The 11,880-nt window shown below is 60.7% G+C and overlaps 1 protein-coding gene across 1 annotated transcript; it reads left to right on the plus strand.

Annotated features, from left to right (window-relative positions):
• The first annotated feature begins 637 nt into the window (after positions 1–637).
• On the plus strand, positions 638–11,660 carry TMPRSS13 (transmembrane serine protease 13). Its single transcript, XM_075036755.1, has 13 exons — positions 638–673; positions 5,954–6,125; positions 6,502–6,603; positions 7,340–7,462; positions 7,550–7,679; positions 7,965–8,057; positions 8,147–8,190; positions 8,478–8,637; positions 8,771–8,943; positions 9,421–9,519; positions 9,812–9,954; positions 10,105–10,257; positions 10,398–11,660. Exons 1-13 carry the CDS (start codon positions 653–655, stop codon positions 10,410–10,412), a joined length of 1,428 nt encoding a protein of 475 aa, XP_074892856.1. The 5' UTR covers positions 638–652; the 3' UTR covers positions 10,413–11,660.
• Positions 11,661–11,880: the final 220 nt, after the last annotated feature.

An 11,880-nucleotide genomic window follows, 5' to 3' on the forward strand; every position in this document is an offset into this window, starting at 1 on the left:
GCTCCATTAGCAAAGGAGTGACAAAGCCTCTAGAGAAACTAGAGGCAAATGGCATTTCTTTTCCCTTGAAACAGGGCATTCTGGACTTCTTGGTCACCCGGCGCGCATGAGAGGGTTTTTACTGGGGTTGGACATGGCTGCGCATCCCCTCCTCTCCCATCCTCGGCTGGCGCGCACAGCCCTCAGCCTGGGGCAGGAGAGGTGCGGGCGAGCGCGGGGCAGGCACGCAGTGCAGAAGGGTGGCCTTGGGCGGGCAAGCAGCCGGGAGAGCAGTGAGGAGCCCCGGGTTCCCGGGATGCTGCTCTCTCCCAGGGCCAGACCCCACCTGCTCCCAGACTCCCAGACATTTGGCAGCAGCCGAGGCTCCTGCTGCCCCTGCCCAGCGTTCCTCAGGGCCTGGCTGGGGTGACCGGCAGCAGAGGCAGGTATTTTGCACGCTGTGCCTGGAGCAGTTGGGAAACAGGCAGCGGTAGAGCCGGGCGGCAGGTCGGACTGGTTTCCCTCCGCACCCGGCGCTGGCACTGACGTACGAGCCCGCTCGCCAAACAGATTCTGCCCCGTCCCCGCGGACCTGACTTTGTTCTGCACCGTGCTGCGCAGCGAAGGATGGCTGTGCCGGAGCTGTGATCCCAGCCCAGCCCTGCAGCGGCCGATGGACGGGAAAACCTCTCCGGTAAGGCGTGGGCAGCTCCCCCAGCTCTGACCCAGCTAGAAGTACTGGGGGTTGCTCTGTGGCCATACGGACCTACTTTCCTTGGGGTTTGGTGGAGCGCCCAGTTTCTGCCTCTTGCTCTCTGGGGCACTGCCTTCGCAGAGGAAGACCCGGGGCGAGCTGCCTGTGGGGCTGCTGCCTCCGGCACCCCCTCGGCACACGGAGGGAGGAGGACTGTCACCAGCATCCCCGGTGTCAGCCCCGTGACAGCAGAGGAGGTGTTGGGGGCCCCTGGCACCGCTGCTTTTCCACGCTGGAGCAAATTTGTGAACTGGGGGGGTACAGGCTGGTGGAGCGGGCTGGCACTGCTGGTGCCGCTTGGCGCCCACAGAAGCTGTGCAATCCTGGAGCCCTCTGGCACCTCCCGCCAGCACATCGGTAGCAGCGGCAGCACGCTGGTGGCCTTGGCCCCCACTGCTCTCCCTCGCCCGCTCTCCTGGCAGTTTTCCTCATGCTCTTTTCGGGCTGGGTTGCCTGGGTCCTGCTCAGTCTCGGCTATGGGGCCTTGCTGAGCATCCTGTCATGAGGAAAACATCCATCCCCGGCTGGGCACTGGGCTCAGCCTGCCCGGGTGAGGCAGCAGGTAATTACCGCGCTGAGCGCTGCTGGCTGTGCCAGCAACATCCGGAACATGCAAAGGCGGCAGTGACAGGGTGGATGGGGCTCGAGGGGAGGCAGGGCCAGCTGTAAAAGCCACCCTCTTCCTGCCCCTTGGTGTGCAGGTGCCTCAGAGGCAGCCAGGAGCAGGGGCAGAGTGGGCTCATACCAGATCCTGGCTGGGTCCCAAAGGAGGGGCAGCTTGCCCCCAGCACTGCCTTGCAGTGTGATCCCGGCTCTGGGTGGCCCTGAAAGTGGGCAGCAGCACTGTGTCTTGCTGAAAGCGGGGCAGGAATTGGGATGCCCACATATGGAGACAATTACCCAGTATTGGGCATGCCCACCGGGCCACCTTGGCTTTGTCACTTGCATTAAATAGGCCATTAGGATTCCTGGGTGCCACCCTTGGCTCTGCAACTGCAGGAGAGTCACTTCATCTTTCTGTGCCTCTGTTTGCCCCTCCATGGAATGGGGTGAGCAGCAATTATTCACCCGCTGGAACATTTTCTGATCCCTGCCTGAAGGGCTGCTCACACTGGCATATGGCAGCCTGTCCCTGGCCAGATCGGGCTGACTCAATCAACACGGCTTGTCATCTGCACTTGCAAAATGGCCCTTCTGTGCTCTGAGATTTCACTTCCCCGTGCGTTGCCGCTTTACAGCATCCGGGTCTCGGCAGCATCCTCTTGCAGCTCCTGCCCAGTTTGTCCCTGGGACTGGGGGGTCTGCCTCCTCCCAGGGAGGCACTGCTGAGGCATTGCTCAGCTGCGGTACTCGAGTGGGACGGGTGTCACTGGGAGGGAACGAGGCCTTTCATAGACTCGGGAGGTTTTTGTCCCAAGGGAGCATGAGGACAATGTCGCTGTTGTGTGCTTGCTGAGCTAATCTGCCCTGGACAATCAGGGCTCCGCAACCAGGTGAAGGAGCCAGTTCCCTGCCCCAAACAAGGGGGCTGTGAGCAGCAGAGAGCCATGGTGAGGGGTGGGCTGCTGAGCTCAGCTGGGAAAGATGATCACCTCTTTAGGCAGCTCCTTCCAGTTTATTTAAGCCAGGCTGCCTCTCTCCACTTTTGATGCTCCACATTTTTGGTAGCCACTGTGCCCTTTTGCTTCTCTGAGACATGGCTGGGCCCTGGGTCTGGTTGCAACACCCCAGGTGTTGCCTCGCTTCTGCTTTCCCTCCCACTCCGAAACTATGGGTGACTGCTGGCTGGTTTCCCAGCCTTCCCTCCACATCACGCGTGGATCCTGAGCCTTGAACCCAGCCCGGACTGGCTGTTTCACCTGGTGATTGCCCTCTGCAGCAGGGAGTCGAGCTGGAGGTTGGTGCACATGGTAGCTCGTGGTGCAAAGGGGATGGGCTTCGCCAGCGCTGCTGTCTGTGGGTTAGGTGCTTTTCCCAGCTCTGCTTAAAGCCTCAGAGCAGAGTGAGGTGGTGTTTACGCTTGTGACAGGTTTAGCAAAGGGCTCGTGCTGCAGACTGGCACTGTCTGCTCATCCCCCAGGCAGCCTGGGCCGGGTATGAGGCGAGCAGAGCTGGGCAGCAGTCCCCCGCACATCCCCAGCATCCCTCCTCCCCGGTTGTCTGAAAGTCAGGTCTGCCACCGAAAGGAGCCGGTTGTTCTCCCCTTCCCCACGCCTGACTTTCAGATGCCAGCCCACAGCAGCACTTAACACTCTCGTGGCTGGTGGAACATTTGCAGAGAGGACGTCAGAAAAAGGGGCTCAAACCGCAGCAGCACGTGTGAGATAGGCATGGCTCCGGGTCTGACTTTTATTCAAAAGCCAGCAAAGGGTGAGTAAAGGTTTTGTGGGCAGAAGTCACAGCTCACTCACTGGGGTAATGCACACTCCTTAACAGAAATATCTTCGTAAAGCCGCTGCTGTTTGTTCTCTGCTCTAGTGGTTATACAAACAGCAACCAGTTATGCTGGTTACCAGGAGCCTGTGGTAAAAGTTTTGTTAGCTTCTGCGACAGACAGAAAAAAAATACTTGAACTTTAGACTTTTAGAGAAATAAGTAGCTAATAGTTCACCTGAGAGTAAGAAAGGGCATGTGTTTCCTGCTAAAGAATAGTAAGAGCAATTTAAACTATAGAATACTTACATGTTAATTTGAAACGTTTGCACGCTGGAGATGGAAATGCTTTAGCATCCAGCATCACTGGCTTACTGGTGAAGCTGAGCTGCATTTTCTAGTATGATGGGGAGGTTTGTCCTTAACAGCATTGTAATTCTGCTGATCTGATAACCGAAGGGTTGCCCTTGCTGCAGGATGAGGCAGGTGAAATATCAGACATGTGGAGATAGCATACAAATGCCAATGTAAATGATACTGTCTGGGTATTTACAAACACCTCGTTTACACATAGACCAGAGAAATTATTTTCCTAGGAAGGGTTCCCGGCATCTATGCCTTGCTTTGTTTCTGCAAAGCAGTGGTGCAGGACCTGCAGCAGCTCTGGCTCTCTCGCTGATCCCATACGCTTTCTAACAATGGGCACCAAAGGTACCCAGGGATGTTTCATGGTGCGGACGTGCGATACTTGCTGCAAGAACTTGAATCCCATCGGTGTGACTGCTCAGACTCATCAGGAGAGGACGCTGCTGGGGCACTCCCCAGCCCTCCTGGCTGCTGTGCCACCCCAGCCCGGCGGAGCACACCGAGGGGCTCCCCTGGGCTCCCCGGCACCTTTGGGAGAGCCCAGGATAAGGCGAGCCTGCAGCATGGCTGTCCTGGGCTTGCCCGCACGGATGCTGTGAAATTCAGGCATAAGGGAAGCTGGCCTTCGGCTGCAGGCTGAGCAAATTCAGGCTTGTTATCGCTGTCACACGGGGAAGGGGCGAGAAGGGATGGGCGATGCTGTGAAACTGCCTCTGCTCCTCCTGGTACATGCAGGAGGCCAGGGAGCCGCTGGCCGTGAGCGGGAAGGTGGCTCTCAATGGCCGGGAGACCTTAGCGGTGCCCGTGCCAAGGGCCCCGCAGGCAGCGGGAGGAGGTCTGTGCCGGGGGGTGGCCCTGCGCACCCCGCCGCTGGCCAGGGCAGGTGGCCAGGCAGCCTCCCCAGGAGCCCGGGGTGCTGTGCCTGCCGGCTCTGCAGCTGGTGCACCAGGGCTGTGAGCAGTTACGGATGCACAGCTCGAGAGGTGGTGTGTGTCCCCCCGCGATGTTCAGCTGGGGGCTGAGGCAGACCCTGCGTGGGCAGCATGCGTGGCCACGCTGGGGTTTGTGACTCACGGGATAATGCCCAGGAAGTTACACCACCGCATTGCAAGAAAGGGCACAGCCATATTTACAAAGCATGAGCCTGAGCAGGCTCCCGACATGCTCATTACGGCCCTCGGTTCCCAGCAGGAAACAGGAGAGCAGAGAAAATCCAGCTAGAAGGGGACAACTTGGAGGTGGCAGCCTGCTCTGCCCAAGGTCCCCGTCCTCTCTGCCCGTTCCAGAGCCGTGCACCAGCCCAGGTGCTGCTCACCGGCTTGGCAGGGAAAGGGATGTTTTCTGGTTATGGGGAAATGTGATCTCTAGCAGCTGCAGGGCCAAAAATCAGAGACAGGTTTCCAGAGGGGCGTGTTTGAGCCCACCTCCTGGGAGGTGGGCTGGGGTGTGGGTGCCAAGCTGGCTGCACTCTCCTGCCAAAGGATGGCAGCTCCGTTTCTCCCTTGGGTGCCCCTTCTGCAGGACAGCAGCGAGGTTGTTTGTAGGGACAGACGTAGTCCAAATTTGACTGGCTTCCCTTGAACAGCCCGGTGCAAATGCGGTCGGTCGTGGCTGCGTGCCACTGGGAGCAGTGCTGGGAGATGGCGGGCTGGAGGAGCGAGGCAGCGTGGGAAGCACCTGTCGAGAACGAAGCCCAGGTCGGGCTCTCAGTGCTGTGGGCTGGCTGGCGATGCCCTTGCAGTTTCTCCAAGGCACGCAGCCATTTCTTACTGCCAAAGATGTGTATAAGATTTTACGAATGGCAGCGAGAATGGCATTTATTGTGGGCTTTGTGCACAGGTCCTCTGAAGGCAAATGAGAGGCGCTCGCTTCTGTAGCTGATCAAAGCTGATGGAGCGCTGGGAAGAGTGTATCTTGAGGAAAGGAAACAAATGCATGTTCTTTTGCAAATTCATGGATCAGGAGTGACGCAACTGCAGAACAGCATTCCAGGGTGCAGGACGTTTCAGGGCTTGGAAAACACTGATTATTAAGTATTACTAAATAACAGCTGGAAATTGCACTGTATTTTTCAAATGGCTAATTAAAGATAGATGCATAAATTGGGGCACTAGCCCCGTGGAACTGGGCCACAGCGTGACTGACCTGATGCCAAATACCCGGCTGATGGCTCTGATCAAAGAGACCAGTTTGGGAAATGTGGCCAGCAGCCACCTAAAGGGGAAAAGCTCTGTGACAAAGAGGTTTTCAGCAGTCACAGAGGGGGTACGGCTTGGGCTCCGTGGTACAGAAAGAGGGACCGTGGCAGTAACTCTCCATGCGGTTCCTAGTACTGTGGAAGAATAGCCACCAGTGGCAACGGCTGGCCCTGCTGGGGAGCTCGGCTCCCCGTCGCCTTTGCCTTCACAGCCACCTGGGGACTCTGCAGGGACTCTCCGGTGGGCATCGGTCGTTGCCAGTAACAGTCTCCTCTGCTCACAGACCACGGCATCGTCCAGCAGTGTCCCTCCCAGCCTCCATGCCTCCACAGTCAGCAACATCTTCAGTGCCCGACTGCCGCAGCCTCGAGAAAGCGTCCTCGGCATTAGCTTCAAGCCCTACAGCCCAGAGTCCAGCCCAGCCCCAGCCCCCTGCACGACCTGTGAGAGCGCACGTAAGAGGATGATGCCGAGGGTGGTCTCTGGCCACCCTGGCCCCGGTCCCACCGAGGGTGGGGAGGGATGGAGAGAGGCAGGGAATGGGTCCCTGTGCCCACAGCTGGCACAAGCCTCAGCCACAGGCTGGTGTTTCCCTGGGGGTGTGAGGGGTGCCGGGGGCAAGGGGGAGGACAGTGACTGTGGCAGGATGGGGGAATGCCACGGGGTGGTGTGGGGTGTGCGCAGCCCTCCTCTCCCACATCTCGTGGGTCCTCTGGGGAGCCAGGTGCATGGGAAGCCAGGGAGCTCTTGGCACACGCTAGCGGGCAGTGGGATGCGGGCACCCTGGGGAGACAGCAGCTCCCCCTGACCCTGCCTCCGCCCTGCTGCCAGGATCCTCCATGTTCAGAGCTCCCTGCATGAGCCAGCGACGGCTTGCGCTCATCTTCTGCATCTCCGTCCTCATCGTGCTGCTCATCGCTCTCATCCTGCTGTGTGAGTGGGGTCCCGGCTTGGGGCTCCCCAGGGGGGAAGACCTCAGAGGGGCTGGGGGTCAGCAGAGGCTGGGGAGACCCGCAGGCTCGGAGGGAGCAGGCAGAGATGTCTTCTTCCCGTTTCCTGAGTGTTCCTGACATCTGGTGGACAGGCAGGAGCAGGATCGCTGGGGAGAGGAGATGTGCTGCACCGCGCTTTCCTTCTCCTGGGCTTGCTTCGGCGGGCGGCGGGGCACCCGCAGCAGCACCCACGCTCGCCCTCCCTGAGGACCAGGGTTAGCAGGCAGGACCTGTCAAAACCAGTGCATTCTGTCGGTGGAACAGGCACAGATACCAGGGCAATCGCTTTAATCCTCGTAAGGTCTAGCTGTCGGTTCTCCAGCTGCTGTAGCTGGCGGGCTTGAAGCATTCAGCAGGCTGGATGCACCTTTCTGCAGAAGCGAGCTAGGAGTGGGTTAGGGGAGAGGGGATTGCAGCAGCAGCTGAGCAGCACGCTGCTGGGCTGGCATGGGGGGATGCTCAGGACTGGCCAGTCCTTCTTCAGTCCTGCATCCTGCAGCTCTTCAGCCTTGGCTCAAATGGCAGCCCTGCACCCCAGCTCACGCCTCGTGTTTGGCAATGTCCCTGTGCATGGCAGACCTCCTCTGGACTCCCGCCCGGGTGTCCTACAGCACCCTCGCCCGCAGCAAGCCCCTGCTGGTAGCCCCAGCCTCACCACGGCGTTCACTTGCTTCCAGTTATGTTCTGGCGGTCGCAGACCGGCATCGTGTACAAGGAGCCTGCTGAGAGCTGCAAGGACAGCCCCGTGCGCTGCAATGGCATCGTCGACTGCTCCCAGAGGAGTGACGAGCTGGGCTGCGGTGAGGCACCGGGAGCCAGGGGCGGTGGGAGTGAGGGGAGCCCCCAGGGTGCTGGGTACCACTGACCCGCCTGCTCCATCCCTGCAGTGCGCTTCGCATCTGACGAGTCCTTGCTCCACATCTACTCCAGTGCTGAGAGCCAGTGGCTGCCGGTGTGCAGCAGCGCCTGGGACGACTCCTTCTCCAGAAAGACCTGCCGGCAGCTGGGATTTCAGAAGTAATTCCCCAAAGTTGGGTCGTCCTGCTCGGGTGCTGGGGCCCTGCCCGGCCTCCTGGGCATTGCTCTGACCCTCCTGCCCTGCCTGTGTACACAGTCGGCTGTGCTCTTTCCCCCAGCATTGTGCTTTTCCTCTGGGAGGCCGTGCGTCCAGCACTGCTCTGGGTGTTTCAGTCTGTCCCCCCCAGGTTTAGCAAGCAGAGCCTCTCTGAGAAGGCAGGGACCAGGCAGTCAGTGCCTAGCCGGGGGGGACACCCTCACTTCCTCTCTCCTCTCCCCTCCCAGTGCATCGCAGACTGAATACATTCCCCTGCACGTCTCCGGCAAGAGCCTTACTGTGACTGATGAGCGAGAGACCATCCAGCAGAGCCTCAACAGGTACCAGGCAGTGTCACCTCCTGGCCCTGCCCCTGCCCTGGTGCCGCAGGGCAGGGGCTGAGGCCGCATCTCCCTCTTCTCTGCTGCAGCTCCCACTGTCTGACGGGAAAGTACGTCTCCCTCCGATGCACAAGTAAGGGGGCTGTCTGGCAGGGCACATGGCCAAGGGCGGGCAAGGCCAAACACAGGCTTGGGAGTGCTTTCCTCCCCTCTTTGAACAGGGCTGGGCAAACGGGGCATTTTCCAGCAAACTTTCTGGGTAACAGAAAACTACGACGATTGCATTCCCATGGTCTCCATTGGCCCCTGCGAACGTACTGAGCACTGCTGGTGCCTGCGGGCAGTGGGGATGTCATGTGCGTTCCCCTCCAGCCTTGCCTTCTCTCTGAGCCCTTCTCTCAGCCCTGCTCTCCCCTCCAGCCTGCGGGCAGAGGATTTCTGGCCGGATCATTGGAGGAAAGGAAACCTCTGTGACCAAGTGGCCCTGGCAAGTCAGTGTGCAGTATGGGCCCATCCACATCTGCGGCGGCACCATCATTGACGCGCAGTGGGTCCTCACCGCGGCCCACTGCTTCTTCATGTGAGTGCCGCCACAGGCAGCTGCCCACGGTGCTGCCGTCCAGCCAGGGGCACTGGCTGCGGCCGGCAGCCCTTGCGCCAGCGCTCTGCCCGGCGTCTCACTCCTTGCTGCCCCCACCTCTCTCCCTGCCCAGGAACAGCATGAAGATCCTCGATGACTGGAAGGTGTACGGCGGGGTCTCGGACCTGAAGCAGCATGCGGAGGGCATCCCCGTCTCCCAGGTCATCATTAACTCCAACTACAGCGACGATCACGACGACTATGACATTGCACTCATGAAGCTCTCCAGGCCGCTGACGCTCTCAGGTCAGGGCTCTCATCTTGCCGTGCTGCAGGGCTGGGCTTGGCAGGGGCTGGTGTTTGGGGGACAGGGAGAGGCTGCGGGGGATGGGCAGGAGCAAGAGGCAGCTGGGGTCCCCTTGGAGCCGTCCTCTGGGCTGCATGGGGCTGCTGCCAGCCGGAGCATCCCGCTCTGCTGTGGCCACACTGCTTTCCCCTGCCTGGCCCGTGGTCAGGAACCGGCCCGTCCTCCCCCGGCAGGGCCCGACACACGCGCAGCCGTGGGCTCAGCTGCGCAGCCTGCATCGTGCCGCTCACCGTGCCCCACATGGGCAGTGCGGCGGGGGGACCCGGCAGAGACCCTGCCTGGGTGGGTGCAGAGGGGAGTGCTTCCTGCACACCACGCTCCTCCCTAGCTGCAGGGCTAGTGACTACAATGGCTATTTTGCTCCTGGGTGACTCATCCCTCTCTCCTTGCCTGGTTTTCATCATGTCTCCCTCCAGCTCAGGTTCGCCCAGCCTGCCTCCCCATGTACGGCCAGCAATTCCAGACCGGCAGGTCCTGCTTCATCACCGGCTTTGGGAAGACCAGGGAGAACGAAGGTGAGGGAGGATGCCGGCTCTCCACAGGCAGCTCCTGTGTGCCGCAGCCTGACCTGCGAAGGCAGTGCGCAAGAGGAGCGAGCATGGCTCTGCTGCTGTGTTCGAGGGCCGTTCCCCCAGGGGTGACTCGCAGTGGTTGCCCTCCCGGCCGTGCAGCTCCGCAGAAATAAGGCCTGCAAGAAATACCAGCTTCCTCCCTCGCTGCCACGGAAATGCCTGGTGCTGCGGAGGGGCCCAGGGGGCAGTGGGGGGACGAGGCCCACCCTGCCCCATGGCTGCTCCTGCCTTGCAGATAACACGTCCCCAAAGCTGCGGGAGGCCGAGGTGAAGCTGATTGACTACAAGGTCTGCAACAGTGACAAGGTGTACGAGGGCTACCTGACCCCACGGATGATGTGTGCCGGGTACCTGCAGGGGGGGAAAGATGCGTGCCAGGTGAGCCAGGGGCACGCGGTCCCACCAGGCAAGGTGATGCAGGACGGACAGGGCTGCCCGCTTTTCCTGTGTGCCGGTGTCCGCTGGCTGGGTACCGGCAGAGGGGCATCTCCTGTCTCCTCTCCTCACTGCTCTGCCCCTCTGTACTAGGGTGACAGCGGAGGGCCCCTGGTCTGCGAGGACAACGGCCGCTGGTATGTGGCTGGGGTCACGAGCTGGGGGACAGGATGTGGCCAGAAGAACAAGCCCGGTGTTTACACGCGTGTGACAAAGCTTCTCAGCTGGATATACAGCAAAATGGAGGTGAGGTGGCATGGCAGGGCTGTGCTTTGGCAGCGAGACTTACCAGGTGGCCCCTGGTGCATAGAGCGGGGCTGTATTCCCCCCCCCGCCCCCGCAAGCCCTCGGCACCTCACCCTTGCTCTCCCCTCTCTTCCTTGCAGAGTGAGAACGACTAAGACTGGGCCAGACACTTGCCTGGGCCATGCCTCTCCGTCCAGCATGGGCCCCTGCCCTTGCTTGCTGCCAGGGCATGATGCTACCAGCAGATCCCCCTGCCTATCTCTGGACTGTCCGTGCAGCCAGGGACCTGTCGCTGCCCCCAACCTCTGAAAATATGGCACGTGCAAAGTGACTCTGCCCTTGCCCAGTGCAAGGGAGGAGGTAGCCTGGCAGCAGCTGAGCGAAGCACCCAGCCAGCCCCGAGCTGGCAGCACGCAGGGGACAGCAGCCTGTGCCAGCTGGGAGGCACCTCCTTGCCCTGGGTCTGTGGTTCTTCTCGTGTAAATAGACGTGTCCGGATGGGGCTGTCGTGAGTGCTTCCTGGCAGGACTGCAGCACGCTCGGCAGGCAAAGGGCTGCTAGCGCTGCCCATCGATCCAGTGGAGGTTGCGGATGGAAACGGCGAGCAGGAGAGCTGTGGGGCACAGGAGAGCAGTGGGCCGCCCGTGGCGAGGGAGCGCTCTCTTTCGCACACCGCTGCCACGTCACAGCTGTGCCGCCTTGGGGCATGGGATGGGGCTCAGCTGGCACAGTGCAGCCGTGTGCCATGCTGCCCTGGCGGGCAGCAGCTGCCCGCACCTGCGAGGCCAAGTTCCCTGTTTTCTCCAGGGAGGGCCGAGCAAAGGGGAGCCCCGCGGTGCAGTTACACCACCCTCTGGGAGGAGCAGTAGTTGCTCTCATGTTTGCAGACAGGTTTAGGAAGCGCCTTTGAAATGATGTTCCTCCCCGTGAGAGAAATACCCGTTTGTTTATTTTTCCATGCCGCGGATATGGTCCGAGCAAGCACTCACTCCCAGGACTGCATGCAGCCGGTCTCCGTCCCCTGCCTGCTGCCATGAGGATTTCGGCAGCGGTGTGGGGCAGGTCTGCTCTCCTGGGATGGCCGTGGGAGGTGCGACAGAAGTCAGCAGCAGCCAAAGGTCCGAGGTGGAGCGTGATGCAGACCAGCCAACCTTCCCAGGCAGCGCCCAGCCCTTCTCCAGCGTGAGCCAGTCCCTGGATCTCACAGCTCGTTGTTCAGTGACTGTGCTGGATTGCTGCCTCCTCCCTCTGGCTGCTGAGCACGCAGGGATCGCGTAGCCAGTCTTACCTCCCTGCCCACACCAGAGCGGGGACACGTTTCCTCTCAAGGAAACAAGTGTCCGTGTCTCCCTGTGGGTGCTTTGAGGCACACAAGGCACTACGGGGGATCCCCAGTGTGGCAGTGCCCATCAGCTAGGCAGAGGCTGGCTGCCCCTTGCCAAGGCCATGCTCCTCTCCCCAGCCGTGTGGTCAGTTGCAGAGGGGTCTTGGGGAGCCTGGCCACCTCGCACTCTTCTCAATAAACATTTTTGTAGTGCTCCGTGTGGAGACGGCTCTTTGGGACACGCTGGAAAGGAAGCTGGCGAGCCCCAGCATCCAGGTACCAAGGGAGCCCCAGGGAAC

This window comes from Buteo buteo, chromosome 9 (assembly GCF_964188355.1).
Source record: "Buteo buteo chromosome 9, bButBut1.hap1.1, whole genome shotgun sequence".
NCBI lineage: Eukaryota > Metazoa > Chordata > Aves > Accipitriformes > Accipitridae > Buteo > Buteo buteo.